This window comes from Staurois parvus, unplaced genomic scaffold (genome assembly GCF_062004578.1).
Source record: "Staurois parvus isolate SC_StPar_1 unplaced genomic scaffold, SC_StPar_1.0 ptg000186l, whole genome shotgun sequence".
In the NCBI taxonomy this organism is placed as follows: domain Eukaryota; kingdom Metazoa; phylum Chordata; class Amphibia; order Anura; family Ranidae; genus Staurois; species Staurois parvus.
In genome coordinates this window covers 6,736,284-6,763,757 of record NW_028317982.1, presented here as the reverse complement: position 1 = coordinate 6,763,757, position 27,474 = coordinate 6,736,284, and the positions used below count along the sequence as shown (strand labels likewise).

At 41.3% G+C, this 27,474-nt stretch overlaps 1 protein-coding gene across 8 annotated transcripts in view; it reads right to left on the bottom strand.

The window, feature by feature from the left end:
• CPEB2 (cytoplasmic polyadenylation element binding protein 2) overlaps positions 1-27,474 on the bottom strand; it is a 142,958-nt gene that overhangs the window by 64,981 nt on the left and 50,503 nt on the right. For all 8 annotated transcript variants that reach the window (XM_089677422.1, XM_089677420.1, XM_089677421.1 and 5 more), the window contains one exon: positions 3,526-3,616. In XM_089677422.1, the coding sequence (XP_089533548.1) occupies positions 3,526-3,616 (91 nt within the window). The remainder of the gene's footprint in view (positions 1-3,525; positions 3,617-27,474) is intronic.

The window sequence follows — 27,474 nt, the reverse complement described above, 5'->3', positions numbered from 1 at the left end:
CATACAAATGTCAATGGGCCCTAAAAACAGCCGATTGCACATATGCCAATGATTGTTGATTAATTTCAGTACCTATATAATCAACGCTCTACATACAGGTAATACAAATGTTCCTATGCCTCCCAAATGATTGTCAGTTGCCTTTTGCTTGGCCATAGGCATCAACTGTTTGTATTTCTCCAGGCTTAAATATATGCATACATACTAAATAGGACATCTTTTCCCTGAGGCTGCTTTCAGACAGATTTGTTTTTGCTTCTTTTTACCATGCTAAAACTTCAAGAAAAACCTAATAGAATTATTTCCTCTTAAATGCTATGGGGCTTTTCACATCACTATGCTGCGGGTGCAGTGCTTTTTGAAAAGTCCTGCGTGCTGCATCTTTGGTGCACTTTTCAAAACTACACCAAAAATGCAGCTCCCCACTAAAATGAATGGAAAAACACATAGAAAAGAAAAAAAAAACCCCACACAGCACGGTTGTGTTTTTGGTTAGTCTCATGTCCATTTTTCACAGGTGCATGCTGGGAGTCAGGCACCCAGAAAACACGAGCAGACACCATGATTTAAATGCATTTTTTTCAATGGAACAATGTGAAAAGCACCCCAACTAAAATATGAAATTTCCAAACATTTAAGGGAAACCTTTCTTGAGGGGGACATGGAGACTGCCGTTGCTAGATTCTGCAAATGCTAGTTTTCTGGTGGTCATGTATACCCTTTCTTGCTTCTATACTTCTTGGGGTTGATTTACTAAAAGGCAAAATAGGCTGTTCCCTTTGCAAAAGAATACTAAATCGCAAGGAAAATGGATTTGAAAACCAAAAAAAAAAAAAAACCCACCTAATTTTGCTTCTGCACAACTGGATAATGGAAGTCACCAGAATTTCAAGCAGTATTTAACACAAAACCAAAAATGTAATATGTTGCAGCTTACCAAATCAATAGATTTAGAGGCTGTATTAAATTAGGCTTCCTACCCCCCCCCCCCCCCTCTGATCTAGCCAGTAGCACACTTACCATATTAGAGAGCCCCCACTCAGGATGAAGGTGCGCAGGGGGCAGATTTGGACAGCAGCATTGTCAGTCTGGGGAGGGAGGGAGGGGGGAGGGGGCTTGAGGGGAGTGTCAGATGTACTGCAGATTTAAATACACAAATTGAAGCCAAACTCCAGCTAATGCTTTACAGTTGCAAAGTTTTTTTCCTGTTTGGGATAAAAATCCTAGAAAGCTAGTTCTTTTGCAAAAGAAAAAAAAAACAAAAAACAAAAACACTTACTGGCCAGATCACCAGATGAAAATAGAAGAAAGCCTAAAAAAGGAAACGAGTACAGCCATCACATCTAAAGAATTAGCAATATAATAAAGGTTTACTTTTGGGTTTAATACTGCTTGACTTCACCATAGTCAATATGTTACGGGAAAGAAACATATTAGACCCTCACCATACCACATCCAAAAACTAATACAAAAATAGTCTAGGAACATTTTTTTTTTTTTTGAGAAAGATAACGGATTTTATTGGCATAACACAAAGCAACTTTATAAAATTAAAAAATTTTATTTCCACATGAATGAAAAGATCATAAAATCAATACAACACCACCTTAATGAATATATCTGAGATCTCAAAACACCCAACCCTGAGATGGGAGTACTGGAATGCTGGAATTAGGCATGCATGTGTCATACACCAACATAACGTCATAGTATCAAATTGATGATCATAAACATGGCGGGGGGTGGGGGGTGAGGGGAGAGTAATCTTTGAAAAGTGTAGTCCATATTCCCACATTATAACCTCTGCGGCTAATACAAAAGGCAGCTGGTTGAAAATGATGAATGGTATAATAGAAAGATTCTCTCTCTACCAAACCCCCCCCCCCCACTTCTCAGAGTCTATCTGGATCTATGAAATTTGTTATATATCTTTTACTACCATACATATATAGTAAGTTATATGGCCTTGATAGTTTTTGGGACACCTACAGAACAAGAAATACATTGAAGGCCATGTTGCCTACATCTATATTTATTTGTTTGTTCTATTTAGTGGGGCCTAGGGTAACTGCATCCTTAAATGGTGAATCGCCTAAGAGTCTGTTTGGGATGTGTCCCATGGGATGGTTTGTCCTTCTTGAATGCTCCTGCATCCGCCCCAAAGACTTTTTAACCATCTATTTTCTACATATGCCCTCATCAGGCAAGCATGCATCCATTTTCTTCACTACATATACAAATAAAATAAACCCTATATTATATTACATATTTACACTTGGGCTATACTCTACAGTTTATGGCAACACCTACCCAACTTCTCCTGAGAAAGTGAGAAAAGTTCACGAAATGTGTTGATAATGAGCATGGAGATGCTGGTGGCACTATCCAGAGAAATCTAATCATTTTTATGATCATCAATTGATACTATGATGTTAGGCATGCATCTGTCATACACCAACATAATTCTAGTACTCCATCTCAGGGTTGGGTATTTTTCTATGAAATGTATTCATTGAGATGGTGTTGTATTGATTTTATTATACTCTTATTTTTAATCACGTGGAAATAAAAATTTGTGTTTTTATAAAGTCGCCTTGTGTTATGCCGATAAAATCATTTTTTTTTTTTTTTTTAAAGGAACATATGTTCCTAAGCTATGTTACGGAAAAGGTCCCTTACAAGATAACCGTCTATTCGCCTTTAGTAAATCAATTCCAATGTTTCTTACCTGGAACAAACATAAAATAAATATGTTTGATTATGTTCTGACTTTACAGAGGTGTATACTTATTCCAGGTCAGTAACTGACGGGCTGCCATTACTAAATTCTGAGGCTAGTTTCTATCGTTCATGGTGATCCAAAGCTTCACTACTCTGAGGCACTTACAGAAAACACTTATAGAAAACTACAATTTGACTTTGTCAAGTGGCTGTAAGTTCACGGCACTTGTGGTTTGACATTCAGAAGGAATTGAAGCCAGACAACAATGGCTGCCTAAACATTTCCCTCATTATGGATTTCCAATAATCTGGCTAGTTCCCTCTGACCCTTTCTACACACTTGAGAGTGAATGGCAAAGTGCCAACCTATGTTCAATAAGGGGGAATAGCGGTCATGTTTTTATTGCTTTCATGAGGAGATTCATCCTCTGTCCTGGTCCTTTTGACCATTGTCACTGGTAATAAAAGCAAGAAAAATCCAAAATGGAGTTTTCACTGAAACACTAAAAAGGGGGATTCTTCCAATGAGGATATTCACTCCAGTGACAACGGTCTAGTAGAGGATTTCTCTTGCTTTGGAAGAAACTTCTGACCTCCTGTTTAGTCTTGAAGACTGAAAGCGAAGACAAGTCTCCCCAATGGGACATATACCGCAAAGAACAATTTGATTGAGTTTTTGGATTGAAAATATCAGTAAAAACTCCAAGAAAAAAAGGTTTTGGATTTAAATATACTTTAGTACTATTGACATAGGACAAAAAAAAAAAAAAAAAACCCCCACCACGACAATAAGCCAAGACTCACCCTTCAATGGATCATGCTCTGCTCTCATTATTTCGATAAGGGAGTTTTCTAAGGAGTGCATATTTAAACTGTCGTACATTCTGCTCCGATCCTATAAAGAGAAAAAAAGGACAGCTTTGGGTTAGGACTAATACTCTTATGAGAATCAGGTTTCATTTTCAGAGAACCAACACACAATCACTTTGTTAATTCATGGCAAAGAGATAGTGACAGCTCATAGCCCATCAACCCCAGTAAGTATACTTAAGCTGGCCATATACTGATCAAAATTCTGACAAGCTGATTCACTTCTGTTGAGTGGGGTATGCCAAACAATGATCAAAATTTGGCCAGTTCCTGGTAAACTGGATGATTTTCTAAAAGTGTATGGCATACCCGGAAGGACAGAAGTTTATTTAATCAGCTTCTGCTGGAGAACTTTCAGAGAATTTTTGAACAATCAACAGCTGCAGCCAATCAGTTAGCCCTTTGCAGGGTCCTACAGAGCCAACCTTGCCAGGACTAGAATGAACGTCCTACTCTATGTGCATCAAACGCACAGTTTTTGAGGCAAACTATTTTCCTGCTCCCACCTCCTCAAAGCTTTTTGCTGGATGCCTGCGCTGTCCTTTGTCAACGGAGTGCGTTCCCTGACCACAAATTCCTTGATCTGAATTTAGTAATGTACAGAGTTTTTTTACTACTTTAAAGTGATTCTAAAGGAAGGTGATTTTTACCTTGAAGTACAACTAAAGAAAAAAAACTTTTTTCCTATGTTTTGAACTCTGGCGATGGATTAGAACATCTGTCAGTTTTTATTGCGGTGTGGATTCACCAACTCTATTTGGCCTGTTTACCATTATCACTGAAAATGAAAGTAATAGAAAATCCCAAATTCTGGGCTGTCCCCCAGAAAAGTAAGAGGGGGAAATCTTCCAATGAGGACATTAGTTCTGGTGAGTCATCAAAAGACCTACGAGGAGGATTGGGGCTGCTCTGTGCAAAATCACTGCACAGACTAGGCAAGTATGACGTTTGTAAAAGGGATTTTTTTCTTTTTTAATTATCACTTTAGGGAATACAGCACCGAGACTTGTGACAAAAAAAAAAAAATCATCATTTTAGCACATTACATTCTGCTTTTCTAAATCTAGAACATTACACAGTTTAAATTCTTGCATGCATTACGTCCTTTAATTACTTTTCCCATTTATATTTTGGAGTTATCTGCTGAATGACTGCTAATAATCCTAGATCTTTTTTTCAAAGATTCTCAAACTTTATACTGTGTATAAAAGCCATTTTTAAACCTGCCAATGTAAAACGGTCACCACGTTATATATTTGGGCTCTCTCAATAACCATAGTAAATAAATTCAAACCTGCAAATCTGACACACGCTCTCAAATGGTATGACCAAAATAAAAATCTGCCGGCAGCAGGCTACATAAACCATTTTCACTGACAGTTTTCCTAAAGCTGTAACATTTTATTAATATAACAATCATGCAATATTATAAATCGACATATAATACATATATATTATACTTATATTATCAATACTACATACATTACTTCAATGGCTGCCCTAGATGATATTAAGCACATTAAAGTCTTATACAAAATGTCTCTCACTATTTTACTGTGCATGGCCAATGAAAAGCGGAAATCCAGTAAAATGTTTATTTATGGACCTAGTACGAAAGGGTTAGAAATCTGCCCATTCCTTTTTAAATGGCATCATATTGACATCTATGTCACCGCAGTGACCATTTGCTGCATTTACAGTCCTAGAGACAATATAATGTGAGAGAAAATGTCCTTAAAGTAAAGGGACATCCCATCTTAACAGCTGTCACCAGAAGAGGTGTCTTCATTAGCTGATCTCCCATCACCTCCAGTTCCAGGGGCAACGGTCCCCCACTTTGTCACCAGAAGTGAATCAATGAAAATAAAAAAAAGGTTCCAACTCTCTTACTCAATACATATGCTTTGGCTGGAATCTTGTAGATCTCTGTCCTAGCACAGGTTGCTGATGATTTAAAATCAAACACCCCGTGACTTGTCAATTTTAGGCCCCTATATAGTGTTGGAACCATTCCCCTGGACCTCCTGGAAGTAAGAGCAGGTATTTTCACAATATGTGATGTCGCAAAGGAAAGCAATGTCCTGGCTTTAGCAGGCAATGGCAGCCCAGAGCTCTGTATGGGAGCCTCAAGCCTCTGACTTAAGGTAAAGACCTCCTGACCGGTTGTTTTTTTAATCACCTAGCAGTTTCCTATATCATGCAGCAATTCCAACGGTGAGATATCTGAATTTGAGTTTGCAGGTCTCTAAACCAATTACAGCTGCTAGGAGAGGTTCCCATTTTTCTGTTGGGACGAATGAAACAGTCTTGAAGTAGGTGCGATTTTAGGAGAGGTGGGAACACAGCCTGGAACAGTGAAATTTTACTGCTGGCGACCCTAACAAGATCTCACTGGGTTCCATCTATAACCAATCGATCACCTTATGATAGGCTGACCCTATAATAGAACAAAAATGATCACTTTGAGTGAGAGGAGGAAGAAAAAAAATTGGAATGTGGCCCAAAAGAGGGGCATGACCTTCCAAAACTGACATTTGGGAGTTCTGCTGTTGCCAGTATATGTCAATTCCTTCGGTTTGGTTTTTACCCCATTAGCTTCAGATTCTACCTAGCATATACATTTTCTGTGTGTGCATTCCCCACAATCGAACACAGGCAATTCGGATTCTAGTGACAAAATAGTCTGCGGCAGGATCGTCAAAGAGGCTCTCTGTGTGTCCCTATTAAAATTGCTCCCTCTGAAGCCACACAATGGGATGTCACTCTCTTAAAGGTCTCCGAAGGTTTGTTCATAAAGAGCAAAAACATGATACAAAATATATAAAAAAGCCAAAACTCAAAGATATGGTTAAAAGTTGCTCTTGAGTGGAAATGTTAAATCAAACTTGAAGGGAACAATTTCTGAGCAGGAATCGTATTTCAAAGAATGATAATCAGATTATCCTTATTAACTCTGCTCCGTGCAGCACACGGCTGTTTTTAATACAGAGGGCCATTGTAGTAGAAGATTAGAAGCCTTGAGACAAGAGTCCTATATTATGTATGCGAAGGTCATTCCTTATACACAGCCAACAAATTAGACACCATTCAACAAGTTACAGGGCTTCTTGAAATTAAAAAAAAAAAAAAAAAAAAAAAAGACATTGCTACAGCATTAGCCAAGTTTGAACTTTCCTAGAAAGGACTTAATAAATCTCAAGTTGGTCCATGAAAGTACAGCGAGTCATAGATCAACTGCATCTGACATCGCTACAGTCAAAAATGCAGCTATGCACTACATGCTTAGCTATGGAAAAAGGCCAATTCCAGCTTGGGCAAAAACACAAAATGAATTCTCAACAACTCTTAAAAATAAAGTAGCTGAACCAGGGGCGGACTGACAACTCATGGGGCCCCCGGGCAATAGGGGATCATGGGGCCCGTGTCCTTGCCCCAACTCAAAAAAGCCTATGAAAAAGGTACCAGGGGCATCTCATGGGGCCCCCTACTGACCCCGGGCCCTCGGGCAGTGCCCGAGTTTCCAAATGGTCAGTCCGCCCCTGAGCTGCACCTATATTCTCCTCCTTTCCAGAGCTCTCCCCTGCAGACTCAGCAATCCAATGCCACGCCTCATTTAGACTGCATAAACCCAGTGTCATTTACTTCCTGCGGGTCCGGGTCATCATGCCTTTACATAGTGCTGCTCTCTGCAGCATTTATGATCTACCAGCAGTAAGAAAAAAAAAAAAAAAAAAAAAAAAGGTTGCAGAGGACTTGTAATGTAAAAGACCTGAAGAAACCCAGAAGAAAAGAATGCATGGAAGTGTGCCGGTAAATAGAAGCCATACAAGCTGGAGTTCTCAGGATGGAGTTCGGCTTAAAAGGGCGCTGAATACTGACTACACATGACATGCAGCATTAATTTTAAAGGATAAGGTCAACTTTTGCACAAAAATAATAAATGCACATTTTCTACACGCAAGAAAAAAAAATAAAAAGTGCATTTTTTAAATTTTTGTTTGCAGGAGCTTGGAAAGCTTTGCACCAGCAATCCATAGATTGCAGGTGCCATGCAGGTCTCGATTTCAGCTGCTACATTCAGATGGTAGGGTCAGAATTTGAAATATGAAAAAATGGATCCATCATGCCTTGTATCAATGGTTCATGGATGTGCAGCAGGCAGCATCACACAGTTGCTGAAGATTTATCATGTCAATATGGACCAAAATTTGAAAAATGTTTCCAACATCTTGGTAAATCTATGCCATGAAGAATTAAGGGCAAAAGGGGTCCAAACCAGTACTAGCAAGGTGTACCTAATAAAAGTGGCCTTGGGATTTAAGCTGGCAGTACACGACCCCAATTACTGCTGATTCCTGCTGAATGTCAAGCCAAGGGTGGCCCTGCCTGAGTGAGTCTGAAACTAAAAATCAAGCCAGGTGGAAAACCATCGGCCGAACAGTGACTGCATCCTACCAGAGTCACTGTTCAGGTATTCAAGCACCCGCAACACTCATAGCAGATTCCTCACATCCAAGATGTTTAGTCTGGATGGAGAAAGCCATCAGATTTCTCTGGTTTAACATTCTCAGTCTTCCATGGGTTAGTTTCTTAGCTGTCATGCTGAGGCTGTGGATTAAACAGTCTGGATAGAGCCAAGTAACACTAGACGGCCAATATTGGCAGCTCCCTGGACTTTTTTGATAATAGATGAATTTTAAAAGCAATATGCGCCCCCAAAGGAAACCTAACACATCTAACTAGTGACATCCTCAGAACTGCGCAGCATAGGTCCTAAGGGGAAACCCCGACCTAATATACATGGGAAAGTATATGCATACATTTTTGCACTGAAATAGTGCATCCTCCAATCAGATTTAAAGGGTTAGTTCGCGTTTACCAATAAACTGCTTATGCAGGTACAAAGCACCTGTAGAAAAAAAAAAAACAAACTGCATTTTTGACTAAAGTTGAATAATGCCCTTGCTATAGGCAGTCTACATACTGTGACTCTCGAAGCCTGGCTATAAAAACTCCGAGATGACATCTCATCCTACCTTGTAGTAAAGTGGGGTACACACTATGAGGGAAAAAAAAAATAAATACATCGGACAAAACCTTTCATATGAGGAACGATCGTTCGATATTCATATAGTGTGTACACAACTTTTGACATTCGATTCAGACTTTCTAAATTAAAATTTCCGGAGGGACAAAACCCCAAAATATTTCTCATACGTGCACAGCGCTAACAATTTTCTTTTAATGTGTACTATTTTTGTAAAGAAACAGAGTTTGTAAGAAAAAGTTGGAAACGAAAGACACAGATACATATCAGAAACAATTTACGCTACAATGTTTCTACGTCAAACTAAAAAAGCCTTTGGAGGTTTGAGAATTTTCAGACAATTCGTACCATCTTCAGGTTCAATCTGTGAAACATCGAAGAAAACCATACGATTGTTCGCCCAATTTTCTTATAGTGTATATCCAGCTTTAGATACTCCAAGCCATTATTGCTCACCTGCACCCATCACAGGGGTGGGCTCTCCACGCCCCCCCCCCCCCCCATATGTGGTTCACTACCTACTCTGTCACAGCATTGCTGAACTCAGCAATACGACAGGGGAAAGAGCATGCAAAGCGGTTTGAATCCGCTGCGTGTCATAACAACGTCTTAGCAATAAGGCTGGATGTGATGTGACTTCTGGGAGTTTTTTCGGCCAGGTTTCAGAAGATAGCAAGGTCATGAGTGAACTTTGATCAAAGGTGCCTAGTTCGGTGCTCCTTATGTGCATAAGCAGTTTTTTTTTTTTTTGTAAAAGGTGAACAAACCCTTTAAAGTGCTTGTAAAGGCTCAAGGTTTTTTTACCGCCCTAAAACTTGCCTGAGCCCCATCCCGATCCAGCAATGTGCACAAAAGCCTCATTTCTCCAAGGTCTCTCTCTCCTCATTGGTGGTAGCCATTGTCAATAATCGCCAGTGAGCCAATGAGGAGATAGCAGGGACGGGGCAGCACTGCCCTCCATGTATGAATTGACACAGAGCAGAAGCTCGTGAGCTAGCCTGCTCAGGTGCCCCCATAGGCAATAGGCAGGAGGGAGGGATCTGGAGCACTGGCAGGAGACCATAGAAAAGTAGGACCGGGGCTGCTCTGTGCAAAACTACTGCACAGAGCAGATAAGTATAAGGTTTTTTTTTGTTTTTTTTTTTAAATAACAAAACAAGCCTTAATATCACTTTAAATATTTACTTCCCAAATCTGCTCCATCTTTTCAAGCATCCATTTTTATCTTGTTAGTCGTGGTTGGGAAACCATAGCAATTCTTAGTACCAACATGTGGAAATAAACTCACACAGGTCATGCCGAGAGGTCAAAGTTAGCAGAAGCAAGCAACCCTGAAGGAGGTTACACAAGAAAAATCAGATTTGGGTGATAAGGGGAGGCCCAGTTATTCGTTTAACACTCAAAATAGCTGCCTACACTGCGGAAATGACAGGTATGCTTTAATCCAGGCCTTGCAATTTCCACTCGCCTGCTCGCCAATGGCGAGCAGAAATTATGGTGGGGGCGAGTGTGTCCCCCAGGGCTGTCTTGCTGAGCAGGCTCGGAGCTCAGGCCGGATCTGTCATTGGCATTGGGAGCTGTCAGACTGCTCAATAGCTGAGCGCAGGGAAAGCAAAGGAAGGAGTGTGTGCTGTGCTCCCTGCCTCCCCCTAGAGTGCAGTACCCGGATCTGTGAGTGAACAACAAAGTACTGCAACTTTTTATAGGGCTGTGGTGGCTTCAGGGGAGAGAAACATGCGCTTAACAAGGTGTGTGCACGTTTGTGTGTCTGCGTGCATGTACATGTGTGTGCGCGCATATACGTGTGGGTGTATGTACATATGTCTGTGTGTGTGTATTTCTGTGTATGTACATGTACCTGTGTGCATGCGCATCTGTACATGCCTGTGTGTATACATGTGTCTGTACATTTCTCTGTGTGTGTAATATATATACATACATACACACGTTACATACATATATACACATATACACACGTGTGTGTGTACAGGTTTGTTGGTGGTGAGTAACTCTGAAGGCCTGGCTAGTAGCTCAGGACTTGAAATTTTAAGCCCTGCTTTAATCTATGGGACAAAATGGCAGCACATTCATCTCAGGACTCCTAGCAAGTTTAATCCTATTGTTTAAGCGTGTGGAAAAGCTGAATTAAATCTGCCCAGCGCCATGTGAATACCTTCTTTATTAAAGCCTCCCGTTACATTAGCGAGGGACATCCGGGTTTAAGAACAAGCCTGAACACTATTTTGTACCGTGCTGATGGTTGCACAGAGACATTTTCCGATTCACAGGCTGAAAATTTACATAACAAAATGTCCACGTAGCAGCATCCCCGAGCAGTACGGCCAGCGAGCTGACAGCGGGAGGCGGAGCCAGCACGAGCTGAATGAACCATGTGAGAAGGACAGCTCAAGGTGAACGTCACAGGCAGCTCCACAAGCATCCGTAATTACTTACCAGGCTGAAAATAGCACACTGCAGCACAGGGAGGCCATTCACTGCTTTCCCAGCAACAACCTCTCCATAAGTATTGGATTATAGATTTTGGGATATCTAATTTTCAACAAATAATAATTGTAAAGTCTTGGGGGAAAAAAAAAAAAAAAAGAAAACCTAAAGATATGCATTATATAATTTTTAAACATTATGGTATGCTGAGGCGGAGATGCCCATATGGCAAAACACAAACCATTGAAAAAAAACAAAAAACAAACCCCACACACAACAACTTTTGTTTCACTTGCCCCTCCCTCTTAAATTGAAGCTCTCAAGAACAGGGCCCTCCTAATCCCCCCCTGTCCTGAACTGTATTGTAGATGTACTGCTTCCCTTTAATTTGTAAAGTGATGTGCAAATTGTTAGCACACTTTAAATCCTAAATAACAAAAAATTGTATATAAAGGGTCCATTCACACCACATGCGCTCAGCTCATCTACAACTGAAAATCCATGACAACAGTTCACACCAACATGCTGGGAAAAAAAAAAAAACAAAAAAACACACAAACTTAAAAAAAGTGGACCTACACCCTAAAGGGCATGTTGTACTGCTCTACCTCCTCCCTCTCTTACAAATAGATTATTTTATTTTATGTGCTGCAAATGAACAATTCCGCAATTCTTGCCTAAATGTGAATTTCTCCCTGCCCCCTGTATGTTCACAGATGTGACAGGGCTCAGGTCCTGAAATAGCCCTTTTTATTATTTATTGATCATTTGTGAGTATAATACTTATTTACATTTATTAAACACTTTTAAGGTAATGCACTAGGCCGGTGCGCCCTGTTTGTTTTTCTCTATTCAGTACTTTGGACTCCCCCGGTTCTTGAGGGCAGCAAGGCGTGCATATCCCAAGTATTTCCATATGTGGTCTTAATGACATGGAGTCCATCTCCCAGCGCAGGAGTGACTGGGTTTTCCACTTCTACACGGCCATTCATGGCTGTCTGTGGATTCTTGCTGGTGGAGAAGAGCTGCATGTACAGTGTGCAACCAACAATGGTGCAGCCACCCATACCAATGAATGGCCGCCGCTTGCTGTCCGCTTACATGGGAATAGAGCCTCTGACCACTCCAGGGATGGCTTTTCTGTCTGTATGCCGGCACAGCACCTAGACATTTAGACGTTTTTACCTTAATTTGCGTTGTCTGAACAATGCATAAAACTCAAGCTTGGCCCCACTAATTCCTATTTTTTGCGATGGTGGGCAGCATGAATGACAACTATCAAGGTATAGGAGGCAAGAGAGGGATAGGGCTAGCCTCATCTTTCACATAAAAAGTAAAGATTTGATGAAACGCCAACTTTTCATATCTCTAGATATAGGGGACATGCTGGCATACAGTTTGCACTGAAGGTAACCATTCTTATGCACTTTTAAATCAAATGCGCTCTTAAAATTTCCCAGTATGGGCAAAGCACACGTTTGCTTTCATCTGACTTTTTACACCACACGGTGTAGATTCAGCATGTTTATCATTGTGCCATTCAACACGCATAATGCTACGCTGCAATGGTCCCTCTTGTGCGGTCAGCAAGCAAACCGTCTCTCCTGAGCGAGAAAATTGTCTTACATTTCACTGGAGTGTAGCTTTAAAACAGCAGCTAATGTTTATTTGAACCAGTTTTCCCTGCAACAACTGATATTCCTACTTTCATGGCAATAAAAACAAACAAACGAACAGTCTGGCCAAAAGAAAAAAAAAAAAAAACCTGTCTGGAAACACAACACATGTATAAATAATTTGAACAGTGAGGGTGCAAATTGTTTCCATTCAATTAGTTGCACACCTGCCACCTTTCCTGGCTGTGGCCAGAAGAGACAGCTGTCCTGACTGGCAGCCAAAAGGTTAATGGGGCAGAACTGCCATACCACTTCAACAGAACTTTTTCCTTCTTAAAACTATTGGTAAAGCCCCACATTTTTTATATTCGTTACATTTATCTAGAGGAACATAAATGCTTTAAGAAAAGTCCAGAAATACATTTGCATCTAGTTACTTTACCACGGAAGCCTCCTGGTTTGCATGCACCGCTTCCCCAAACTTCCAAAGTGCATGCACTCCAGAGTTCATAGAAGGTTCCCATGTTCCCTTCCCATGGAATGCATGCTCCATCTATCCCTCCCTAGGCGCATTCCCCTTCCTTGGGACTACAGGTCTCAAATTCTACTGCAACAGAGTATGTGTGGACCCATCTATTCCTCCCTGGCTGCATTTCCTCTCCATGGAACTACATGTCCCATAATTTCACCCGTGCCTATGACTCCCCTTCAGGACTACACGTCCCATAATTTTTCCTATGCACGCACATACGTGCCCATCTACGATTCCCTGGCTTTGTTCCCTCTCCTTGCAACTACATGTCCCATAGCTCCACTGCCACTATGCATACATGCCTGCCTACTCTTCCCTGGCACTACATGTCCCATAATTCCACTGCGCATGAATGTCCATCTGGTCCTCTCTAGCTGTGTTCCCCCTCCTTGGCACTACATGTCCCATAATTCCACTGTGCATGCATGCCCATATAGTTCTCTCTGGTTGCATTCTCCCTCCTCCACACGTGTCCCATAATTCCACTACTCATGCATGCCCATACAGTTCTCTCTGGCTGCATTCCTCCTCATTGGCACTACATGTCCCATAATTTCACTGCGCATGCATGCTCATATAGTTCTCTCTGGCTGCATTCCTCCTCATTGGCACTACATGTCCCATAATTTCACTGCGCATGCATGCCCATATAGTTCTCTCTGGCTGCATTCTCCCTCCTTAACACGTGTCCCATTCCACTGCGCATGCATGCACTGTATTCCTCCCTGGGTGTCTGCGCACGTCAGCACAATGTCATAGCATCTCTTATAGTTTTTCTCCCAGATGCACGCTTGTAAGGGTGGCTCCACAGGACCCTGGAAGACAACAGAGCCACCCAAAAACTGGGAACCTGGGGCAGCAATTTTTTTGGCTGACTCAACAATGAAGAAAGGTAAGATGTTAAGGAAGCAGCACCAGCAGCAACACACAAAGTAAATATTGAAGGCAGCTGCTAAATGGCATAAATTTTATCGTTCAATAACACTTGAAGAATTTTTTCAGCCACCTTCGAGCTCCCTTCCATGTACAGCAGAGGCGCTGCTGAGAGCTTCCAGCAGTTTGAGTTACCCAACAAAAGCCCCCTTTTCACATGGATCTCTCATGATTGTGAAATTTCCATCATGCCGCAACTGTGCACATAAACACAGCCATGAGCACGGCTCATCCTACCATGAAATTTCATCTTTCTGCTCCTCTGGAAACAAAGATTTACTGCAAATTTAAATCATTCGAGCAAAAGATGTATACGTTTTACCAAACTAGTCGGATTGCCAATCTAAAAAGAGAATTAAACAGACCATCCCTAATACTCATTCACCTGCCTGACTTAACTTGTGTTATTTATATCCCTTAATACAGAATTAGAATTTTCTTCTTTAGAGGGACTATACGGTATTTTCCAAAAGACATGCAGTATATGAAGCGTGCAGCTTCCATGTGTGGAAAGAAAGCAGTTTCCCTGCAAGGATTTATACTGTACACAGGGGCATTCATGCCTATTACATGTATGGCAGGTAACCATAACCGCCCGTTACATACACAATAGTGATGCACATTTGAAAGAAGTGACATAATTGCTCATCCTGCAAATACTTTACTTGACTCTTTTTCCATAAACTACTTTGATTTGGAAATGCCACCTGCAGTTCATTACATGCAGAGAGACCATAGGAGAACCTACATATCCATATGTGAAAAAAAATAAACCCACACCTCCAATGTAGTATGGACCCACTATTCATTTCCTGACTCTCTACCACGCGTGGCAGTGTTATATTCATTTTTCTGTCACTGTGACTATCCTATTCATCTCAATCAAACCTGTAGTCACACCTGCACAGTACAGCCCCCCCCCCAAAAAATAAAAAAAGACTTAAAACCTACCCAACATGGAAATGGTGGATTTTTTTTTTTTTTTTTTTTTTTAAACCCAAGAAGCCACATGTCCCCAATATAGGCTCCTTCTAAAACAGGTGGTGTTGAGTGATAAACCCTACACACAACCTCCTGTGTTTCTACAAGTTTCTTCATGTACCCTAAAACGTCTTGGGGGCATGAATCTCAAAACAATTACAACTGTATGTATTTTTACCTTACTTGTTACATCCCATAGCATTATTGCCAATATTGGAGTCAATTCACTAAAGGTTACCACATGGTCACATGACTCATTTACATAAATGATTGCATGCGGTAACAAAATTACCAAATTCTCACACACGGGAAAAAAAAAAAAAAAAAAAAAAAAAAAAAACACAACACGAATAGGTGCATGTGCTGGTAAATGCTACAAAAAAAGCATGCAGTAAGCCGTCCAATTCATAAACAGAACCAAATGTAGAAAAAAAAATTTAAAAAAAAAATTTAAAAATGCAATATTTACCACCAGGGTTTTGCTGGCGGTATCACGTGGTATTTTTCAGAGCTGGTTGTTAGGAAAGTCGGCCCCCCAGCCCTTAGCAGATGACTCATCAGTTTCCAGATAACAGCTGAATATAAAAAAACAAAAAACAAAAACAAAAAAAAAAAAAAAAAAAACACAAGAATTGCCGGCAATTATAAATGAATAGAAAAAGAAAAAAGAAAAGAAAAAAAGAAAAAAAAAAAAACCAGCACGGGGTCCCACCAATGCCCTTAGGGTCTGGTATGGATTTTGAGAGGAAACCCCACCCCAAATGACGTGGGGGTCACCCTCAAACTCCATACCGGACCCTTATCTGAGCACGCAGGGAGACCCGATGACAGCTGTCATCTGTTAAGGGCTGGGTGGGCGGCTTCTTTAACAACCAGCTACTGTGCAATAAATTACCACATGAAATTATGCAGTAATTACCGCAATAACGATTTTACTGCAGGAGTTATTTACAGCCAGAGTTGGTTCTGGCCAGATCAGTGGATTGCTTTAAAAAAGGCCTGGATTCTTTCTTGGATACACAGAATATAACATTTATAGGTAAAGTTGATCTAGAGAATATCCGATTGCCTTTCGGGGGATCAGGAAGGAATTTTTTCCCTGCCCTTATCTCTCTGCCCTTGCATAGTTCTCATAAGAGCGGAGGCCTGCCACCATGCTCGCCTGATGCTCACAGTAGCAGACACGTGGTACATCTGACCTATCAAGGACAGAGAGGGATCGAACTCTACCCACAGGGGGATTTTACAACAGGTTGGAAAATCTTGTACAACAAGCACCTCCGTCTGCCTGAGGCACTCATTATGGCCCTCCAACACATGGGAAGCGACCCAATAACCATAAGTGATGCTCATAATCCGGAGCGTAGTTTGCTTTTATTGAGCGACTTTTGATCGCCCTAATTCATATGTTCTCTGCAATAAAATAGCTAGGTATCAACAAAATCCAAATGCACTCCAATGCACAAGAACAAAGTCTAGAACTAGCGTTTTATCCTGTTTACAGCATCAGCTACCAGCAGTGAAAATCAGGATAATTATACAGACATTGACACATTAAAGCAGAACCTATTAAAAAATAATCACAGTTCACATGAATCAAGAGCAGCATAACAGCATCACCAAAACCCATCTCACCATACTTGCACATGAGCAGACCCAAACATGTTAAGAGGGCTAGAGTGGAGGGACTGCCTTATCAGGGCGCTCCTGCTCATTCAATGTTCAATCAGGAGACTGGGGGGGGGGGGGGGGGGGGGGAGATTAAGAAGGTGGCCAATATGTATTGATCAACTGCATTAGAGAAAAGGTCATGTCACCAACCTGAATGCCTATCTGGCAAGGCTATGTAAATCCATACCCCTTGAAATTTTCCACATTTTGTCTTGTTACAACCAAAATGCAAATGTCTTTTATTGAGGATTTTATGTGATAGACCAAACACAAAGTGGCACATAATTGTGAAGTGGAAGGAAAATGATAAATGGTTTTCAACATTTTTTTTTTTACAAATGTGAAATGTGTGGCGTGCATTTGTATTCAGCCCCCAGGAGTCAATAGTTTGTAGAAGCACCTTTCACTGCAATTACAGCTGCAAGTCTTTGTGGGGATGTCTCTACCAGCTTTGCCCATCTTTGCTGTGCCCATTCTTCTTTGCAAAATAGCTCAAGCTCTGTCAGATTGGATAGAGAGTGTCTGCACAGCAATTTTCAAGTCTTGCCACAGATTCTCAATTGGATTTAGGTCTGGACTTTGACTGGGCCATTCTAAAACACATGAATATGCCGATGTGATCTAAACCATTCCATTGTAGCTCTGGCTGTATATTTAGGGTCATTGTCCTGCTGGAAGGTGAACCTCCGCCCCAGTCTCAAGTCTTTTGCAGACTAACAGGTTTTCTTCTAAGCTTGCCCTGTATTTGGCACCATCCATCTTCCCATCAACTCTGACCAGCTGCCCTGTTGAAGAATAGCTTCCCCACAACATGATGCTGCCACCACCATGTTTCACGGTGTGGATGGTGTGTTCAGGGTGATGTGCAGTGTTCGTTTTCCACTACTCAAGAGTTTTGCCTTTAGGCCAAAAAGTTCAATTTTGGTCTCATATGACCAGAGCACCTCCTTCCACATATTTGCTGTGTCCCCCACATAGCTTCTTGCAAAATGCAAATGGGACTTCTTATGGCTTTCTCCTTGCCACTATCATTAAGGCCAGATTTTTGGAGTGAACGACTAATAGTTGTCCTGTGGACAGATTCTCCTACCTGATCTGTGGATCTCTGCAGCTCCTCCAGAGTTACCATGGGCCTCTTGGCTGCTTCTCTGATTAATGCTCTCCTTGCTCAGCCTGTCAGTTTAGGTGGATGGCCATGTCTTGGTAGGTTTGCGGTTGTGCCATATGCTTTCCATATTAGGATGGATTGAAAAAAGTGTTCTGTGAGATTTTTAAAGCTTGGAATTTTTTTTTTATTTATTTGTTTATTTTTAATAACCTATCCCTGCTTTAACTTCTCCACAACTTCATCCCCGACCTGTCTGGTGTGTTCCTTGGCCTTCATGATGCTGTTCGTTCACTAAATATTCTAAAAAAAAAAAAACAAACTCCTTCACAGAACAGCTGTATTTGTACTGAGATTAAATTACACACAGGTGGACGCTATTTACTAAATAGGTGACTTCTAAAGGCAATTTTCCCCACTAGATTTTAGTTAGGGGTATCAGAGTAATGGGGGCTGAATACAAAATGCACACCACTCTTTTCAGATATTTGTAAAAAACTTTGAAAACCATTTATCATTTTCCTCCCACTTTACAATTATGTGTTGGTCTATCACATACAATTCCAATAAAACACATTTACATTTTATTGTTGTAACATGACAAAATGAAGAAAATTTCAAGGGGTATGAATACTGTTTTAAGGGTGTGTGTGTGTGTGTGTGTGTGTGTGTGTGTGTGTGTGTAAATAAATAATCACATACATACACACAGGACATTCAAGTCAAACCAGGACTTGAATTACAGAAATGAAAAGGGATGCTAGTGTGTCCTATTACCGATAGGCAGGGCACATGTCACAGGCCAGTCCAGAGACTGTTAAGATGGCAGACAACAGTGTTCGTTCGTGCACGGAACAGCATGTGGTAAAGACGTTTGTGAACGAAGGTGTAAAACCCGCGGATATCTACAGAAAACTTCAAGCACAGTATGGTGATGAGACGCTGACTGCAGTAAGAAATTTGAATGGTGCAAACATTTCAAAGATGGCTGTACATCAGTCAGTGAATCCCGGTCGTGGTGGTTCTCAGCCCACAGCAGTCATCCCCGTTAACATTCAGCACGTGAACGCATGATCCTAGATAATTGACACATAACCTGTGAAATTGTGCAAGACGAAACTTTGTGGGAACTTTGAACGCAACTGACGAAATAAAGCAGGCAGTCCTAGGATGGTTCAGGCATACTGACAAATCTTTCTATGCCGAAGCTTTCCAGGCAATAAATGCTGAGATAAGTGTATAGATGTAGCAGGGCTGTATGTTGGAAAATAAAAGCCATTTCCAATCCTTGAAATTTGTTCTTATATTATACACCCAAAAGTCCCGGTTTGACTAGAAAGGTGTGTGATATATATAAATAACACACACATTGTAGCAAGTTATTGCAGGAGAATAGAGAGTAAAATTAATATAAAACTCAGATATGTGGATTAAAACAAAAATGCTCTGGGTGAGAAGACAGATGTGAAGTGGTTAACAGGATATATATATAAACCTGTACATTAAAAAAAAAAAAAAAAAAAAAAAAAAAAATCCATACATGGTGAAAGCTACACCAGCTAGAGACATGTCTGATATATTCAGAGAATTAAACCAACACTGACATCCAATTCCCAGGAAAAAAACAAAGCTGCAGTTGTAGGTGCTGAATGAGAGAAGAGAACATGCCTGTTTCTCCCTCAAATACCCGGCCTTGTAAGGGAAAAGGAACAAAGAACAAGTAGAGCACATTATCCCGTGTGTGTCACCAGCAACCTCCAGGAACCCCTTCTATGTCCTGAAATCCACCAGAGACTAGATGAAGAATTATGATCTTATGTAATGGCTGAATGCTGTTGGGTCACTGAACTGCACAGCCACAAATGTTCCTTTTCTCTTTTAAATGCCATTTCACCTGAAAAGGGTACTGTTCTCCTGGAGGATGGCCAAAGCCTCAAGAAGCTATGCCACGTGCGATAAAAAAATTTTTTTTATAAGAGGACTTTAAAAATACACACACACACACACACACACACACACACACACACACAGTCTAAACCGCTGGCAAAAAAAGTGAGCACACTCCAAAGTGAAAATGTCCAAATTGGGCCCAATTAGCCATTTTCCCTCCCTGGTGTGATGTAACTAGTTAGTGTTACAAGGTCTCAGGTGTGAATGGGGAGCAGGTGTGTTAAATTTGGTGTTATTGCTCTCAGTCTCATATTGGTCACTGGAAGTTCAACATGGCACCTCATGGCAAAGAACTCTGAGGATCTGAAAAAAAGAATTGTTGCTCTACAAAAATATGGCCTAGGCTATAAGAAAATTGCCAAGACCCTGAAACTGAGCTGCAACATGGTGGCCATGACCATACAGCAGTTTAACAGGACAGATTCCACTCAGAACAGGCCCTGCCATGGCCAACCGAAAGCAGTTGAGTGCACGTGCTCGGCATCATATCCAGAGGTTTTCTTTGGCAAATTGACGTATGAGTGCTGCCAGTATTGCTGCAGAAATTGAAAAAGGGGGGGGGGGGGGTCAGCCCGCAAGTGCTCAGACCATACGCCGATCACTGCATCAAATTGGTCTCCATGGCTGTTGTCCCAGAAGGAAGAATCTTCTAAGGATGATGCACAAGAAAACCCGTAAACAGTTTGCTGAAGATAAGCAGACTAAGGACATGGATTACTGGAACCATGTCCTGTGGTCTGATGAGACCAAGATAAACTGATTTGGTTCAGATGGTGTCAAGCGTGTGTGGCAGAAACCAGGTGAGGAGTACAAAGGCAAGTGTGTCTTACCTACAGTCAAGCATGGTGGTGGGAGTGTCATGGTCTGGGGCTGCATGAGTGCTGCCGGCACTGGGGAGCTACAGTTCATTGAGGGAACCATGGATGCCAACATTTACTGTGACATACTGAAGCAGAGCACGATTCCCTCCCTTCAGAGACTGGGCCGCAGGGCAGTATTCCAACATGCTAATTACCCCAAACACCTACAAGACAACCACTACCTTGCTAAAGAAGCTGAGGATAAAAGGTGATGGACTGGCCAAGCACATTTCCAGACCTAAATCCTATCAAGCATCTGTGGGACATCCTCAAACGGAAGGTGGAGGAGCGCAAGGTCTCCAACATCCACCAGCTCCATCATGTCGTCATGGAAGAGGACTCCAGTGGCAACCTGTGAAGCGCCGGTGAACTCCATGCCCAAGAGGGTTAAGGCAGTGCTGAAAAATAGTGGTGGCCACACAAAATATATATATATATCTATCTATATCTCTATCACACTTTAGTTTATGATGTGTGTAAATTTTTTATATAACTTTGTTGTATTGCCTCATGTTGGGTTTTTTTCCTTTTAGTTTAGGTATATACGAGTGGTAACAGATAAAATAAACAAAGATTGGGGGAGCAGATGGGGGGACAGATCAGGTGGCCTCAGCCTTCTTCAGTTAAAGTTCAGGCAAAACCCAAGTAAGGCTTAACCTTTTCCCACCCCCATTCTAAACCTATTCCATCTAACCCTGTAAAGAAAAGATATGTATTCTTACCTATTCTGAAGGCGGTCTGGTCCAGTCTCCAGTGGACACACACACACACACACAGTCCTCAAGGAGTGAACAATCTAAGGTCCCTAACTTACATTCATACATACACATACTAGGGACAATTTAGACAGAAGCCAATTAACCTACCAGCATGTCTTTGGAGTGTGGGAAGAAACTGGAGTCCCGGAGGAAACCCTCACAGAAACAGGGAGAACACGCAAATTTCAGACAGATGGTGCCATGGTTGGTATTCCAAACGATGACTGGCTTACTATGGCACACAAACTGCCGCTGACAACTGATCATGGAACTGGACCAGAGCAGCTTCTGAATAAGTATACAGATCTTTACTTTACAGGGTTAGCTGGAATAGGATTACATTTGGGGCAGTAGTAGATTCTGCCTTAGTTAAGTTTTGTCTGAATTTCTATTTTAGGGTGTTAGTAAAATTTACAAGTCTACCTCCCTCCATTCCAACTCACACTAAGAGGAGAAAGAAAGGGGGTGTGATGCATCCCTAACTGCCTTAGCTTTGCAGCCAACAAAAACAACCAATAATATATTGTGTAGTTTGCATGATGGAGTTTTCACAAAACATCTGATATACATTCTGTATTATGCCCCTCTCATATGTATGCAAAGAATTTGAAGGAAAAAAAAAATATGTAAAATTGCACAAGCAATTATTAATTTCCCCGATTTATCAGAGTCTGATCCTGATTCTGTATTCTGCCTCCTGAAACATACAGACCTCTCAATGAACTCAGGGTGCCTAATCAAATCCCCTGACCCTTTTTCAGTGCTAGAAACATGACACTAGTTCTGCTTCAAATAGGAGACACTTCTAACATGGCCTGTATTAGGCACCCTGGCTCTCACTTCACCAGTTAGTGCAGGCACTTCCAATGGTGGGCATGTTCAGAAGATGAGAGAGCAAGACTTGTATGGCCTGGGCTTTATACAATGAGGCACATTATTATGCAGGATTTATTTAGCGCCAACAGTTTGCACAACCCTTTTAGGGCTTGTTCACATGTGACTAAATTTCTAACTCTTACCAAATGCTCCTATAGTATTAGTATGGGCGTTAGACAGGTGTTAATGATCTTTAGTATGGGCGTGCAATTTAAAAACGCTCCCAAAACACCTTATGTGCAGTTTTGATGAGTTTTATAAGCTTTTTTCAAGCGTTAATACCTCACCACAAAAGCCTAAAATAATCTGTTATGTCCCAAGACCTTCTGCTCTCTAGTTCCCGTGTAACGTCCTCCCATACTCCCCTCCAGGACTTCTTCCAACCTATGGAACTCCCTACCCCAGTCTGTCCGACTATCCCCCAATCTATCCACCTTTAGACGATCCCTGAAAACCCTTCTCTTTAAGAAGCCTATCCTGCTTCTAACTAGTGAACTGCTTTTTTATTTCCTCCATCAGCTCACCACCCACAGCGATTATCTTTGGTATCACTCAACCCTTCCTCTTGGATTGCAAGCTCTAATGAGCAGGGCCCTCTGTTTCCTCTTGTCCCAAATTGTAAATCTTGGAGAATAATAAATGGTATTAACGTGCCACAACCGCAGAGACTTTAATGTGAAATGTTGAAAGCCTTCAAACTCCTCCAGGCTCCGCATTAGGCTTCAATTTTGAAAACGCACAATGCTAAAATGCATGTTTTAATAATGCGAACAGCACTGTGTGCTGTCCATAGTTTCAGGAATGTTAAAAACACCCCTCAAATGCCTGCTTTCAATGCTAGTGTGAACTAGGCCTTACTTTAGAACAGAACAGGAGATCGTACAGTTACAATAGAGTTTGGTACAAGAGAGCTAGGAGGGCCCTACTTGTGAGAGCTTACAATCCAATCCCCCATTCACACTTGTGTGTGAGCCTTTGCAGACAATTTCGGAGCATTTTGTTGCTGGTTTGTGCATGCATTCTAAGGTGGTTTCAAGCTTGAAATCTTTTCAGAGGCAGGAAATTATGAGTTTTTCAGGTGCTTTCAATGAAGTCTATTAGGGACTAAAAATGAACAACTGTGCTCCAAAAAAGCTCATGTACTTTTTCATGCTATGAAGGTCAAGCTTTAAGCGATAGTCATACATAAAAAGGGCATCATTGCATAAATGGCAATCTTGGGGCAAAGCATTGAATCACTTTGAATAATGCTCTTCAAACTGCTTAGATGTGAATAGGGTCTAAAAATGGAAGTCCAAATGGTAAAAAAAAAAAAAAAAAGTGTTCACGGAGTGATGAGCTATTGAAAAGTGAAGTAGAGCTTTTAGATAGGGGTGGAATAGGAGTCCCTGAAAATTTTTTTTTTTTTTTTTTTTTTTTTTTTAAAAGGGATTGCCTAAAAGCAGACAGAATAAGAGAGCGCTATACAGGTTGGAGTCGGGGGTATTAGAGAACAGTGGAGACTCTTACAATAGGGAGTTTCAGAGAACAGTAGAGGCTCTGGAGGCAAGCATCGGAGCAGACTATGAGGGAACTAGGAGTTCTTGGGAGACGTGGACAGGACAGTTTAGGTGATATTTCAGACAAGGTTTGTGGATAGCTTTGTCTATTAGAATTTGAATTTTATTTGCTGGGCGAACAGAAGGCAGAGAGAAGATGGCCACAGAATGGTTGGTAAAGTGGATAAGCTATGTTTAGAAGCAGCAACAGGCTACCATGTAAAGTAAAGCCCAACTCCAGGCCTGCACTGCATGGGTTAACTGCTTGTTTTTTTTTCTAGGAGAGCAGACATATACTTACCTGATCCTCCAAACACAAGACTGGTCCAGCAGCCCTGTGCTCCAGCGACCTTGAATTGTGAACTGTTCCTGACGTCATCATGTTGGGCAGCACAGTGGCTAAATGGTTAGCACTTCTGCCTGGTAGTACTAGGGTCGTTGGTTCGAATCCCAGCCATGGCACCTCCTGCCTGGAGTTTGCATGTTCTCCCTGTGCCTGCATGGATTTCCTCCGCGTACTCCGGTTTCCTCCTACACTCCAAAGACATGCTGGTAGGGTAATTGGATCCTGTCTAAATTGTCCCTAGTATGTGTATGTATGAATGTGAGTTAGGGACCTTAGATTGTACACCCCTCGAGGGTTAGGGACTGATATGAATGTACTATATTATTATTATACAGTATTTATAAAGCGCCAACAGTTCACTCAGCGCTGTACATTACAAAGGGGGACAGAACATGCAACAGTACAGTAATACAATGCGATACACGAGGGGTTCGAGGGCCCTGCTCTTTCAAGCTTACAATCTAGGATTGCTATACAAATACCTGAAATAAATAAATGTCCAGAGCAGGCTCCAAAGACCTGGAACAGTCCACTTCTGGACCATAGGGGAGCACAGTTTTCCGGAGAATCGGTGAGTATGAGCCTTCTACTCACCCCTAGACAGAACAAGCCGTTGACCCGTACAGTGCAAGAACAGCCCCACTGCATGGGAAAAATGTTTGTTTTTCCCGGAAATGGGCTTTAAGTCATAATGTTTAATTTACAGCTTTGGCGATTGATCAAGACATTCAGTTAGCCATAGGTACCTCCCGCTTGCATGCTCATCTACTTGATGAATTATAATTAAAGCACAAACTAAAAAGGGAAACACTTCTATATTGTTACACTTTTTTTTTTTTTTTTTTTTTTTTTAAACATGGGCCTCCCTCCTCTACCCATATGAAAACAAAACTGAAAAACATGCTTGTCCTTCACAGCAGAACAGCCTTGTAAGGAATTGCAGTCTTCTGGCTCATATGGCCCTCTGCCAGAGAGGAGAGAGACCACACTCCCATACATAGAGCACACCTGCTACAGAGAGACTGCAGAATTACATAAACTGGCCATAAACGGATAGATTCTTTTTTAATTCAGCCTGCATCAATGGCGAAACTGGAATAATCCCCCCAGCCAGACTATTGTATTTTGACAGCCAGGAACAGTAGCTGTGAAAATACCCAAGCTGCAGCCACTGTTTTGGACAACAATTTTCCAACTGGCTCCTATGATCTTTCCGTCAAAAGGATGTTGGGCATCAAGGGGCCAAGAGAATAAGTTAAATTATGAATTTCAAAATTCAAAAAGGAGTTTAGCCAGCTTTAGCTAGATGACATTACATCTGACAGACTGGTGGATGTCACAAAGAATAACTGGGACATACCATGCCCTTAACTGTTCACACAGGCTTTGCGATGAGCTGAAAAATCTGTGTGATAGCAAGATTGAGCAACATAACTTAAGTCTAGGAGTAAAATCCAGGGACATATCCCAGATCATATGTTTTAAGGGCATGCATTGAGCTATAAAATTACATTTTGGTGGTAGTGATTACCAAGGAATCAATTCATTAAAGCTGAACTCCAGGGTAATTAAATATTGTCTAAACAGACATTATCTCTCTCGAGATCTATCTTTCTAATTTAAACTTGGTGTCCTTTGTGTATTTCTTCCAGGTCCGTGCAGTAATCCAGTGTGTAATGTTCTTCCTCTTTGCAGGTGGTTCCCATAAATTAAAAAAAAAAAAAAAAAAAGCGCAGCGTGACTGGTCTGGTATCCGCCCCTTCTATACACTAGAGGCAGGCTGTATTGGGTGGGGCCTACTGGGCCCCTCCCACAGCTCTGCACAGCGATGGAGGTCACCACTATGTTTATAAGGTATTAACTGGTTTTGTAAAGGCATTTGATGTACATAAAGTAGATTTATATCCTTTGACTATTAAGGAATATATTTAAATGAAAATGGATGTGTCGGAGTTCAGCTTTAACATACATGCTTGGATCTACCAGAGCACACGCGGGAAAAAAAAAAAAAAAAAAAAAAAAAAAAAAAAAAAAAGTGTACCTATAGTCAAAACTTTTTCCCCACATTTTGGGGAAAGATTAGGAAAGGCACCTGTCAGGTTTTACTGCTTTTCCCAATTTCTAGCTGGAGACAAACTAGAAGGAGAGAAGAATAACAGAAGAAGTCAGGGAACATTTGCAACAGAGAAACGATCAATAAAAAATATGAAAAGGGGTTTCTAGCATTACCCTACTTGACAATGGAAGCGCAGACAGTAGTAAAAAAAGTAAAAAGTTTCCTTCACTTCCTTTCTGGTGAAAAAGGTTGCCTCAAGGACATGAAGTGAAATCTCTCCAATGATGTCTCATACAACAGTATGACAGGGCTCCTAAACCTTCCCCCACTATCAAAAACAAGAAAAAATACATTTAAATTAAAAAAAAAAAATCCCACCCCTGCCCCCCACAAAGAAAAACCCAAACTAGTCCAATCTAAAGCAAGTTCTCCAGTGAACAACAAGTGACGGATGTGCACTGCAGACATGGCAATTGTCACTCAATGCAGCCCCCCAGCTGTAACGTTTTAAGAACATTGGGTCCCCAGGAACCTGTTAAATCTCAGATCCAATCGCATACACAATTAACAGAAAGACGTGCTCCATGCACACATTCCTCAAAACACCAATGCGTCTCCAATACCCAGTAAAATAGGCAAGAGATGCATTCACTTGACCAAGTGCTTTTCTGAAACTATATAAGGGCTGTTGCATTCCCCCAAACTAATGTTACAATGTTAATTTCATTCTATACCAGTGCTATCCAGAGCCTCAGATTGGTGCTGATCATCCATAACTTTTGGTGCCTCCACAGCTGTTTTATACAGGGTGCGTCAGGGTGATGTTCTCAACAGTCTACATATACCATCCATACATTGATACCACACCTGAAGGAGTGTTGTCCTACCCCCTTCACACCCATGGAATAAATGCTGGGTTCTTTCTTTGCATCACAGCCAGGCCTCCAGGCCCTTTTCCTTTTGCGATTCAACTCCACTGTATGGAGATTGATTAAAACAGTCTCAGTAAGGTTCCCTTAGTTCAAATTTCCAAATAAAGAAACCAGTCATGAGAGACACCCGTAGTCTACCATCTCTATCTTTCTAAACAGGCTAGCTGCCTCAGGCTTCAATACTCTGGGTCATTTATCAAACATGAAGTTCAGGACTTGCGTACCTACTTCAGGTCA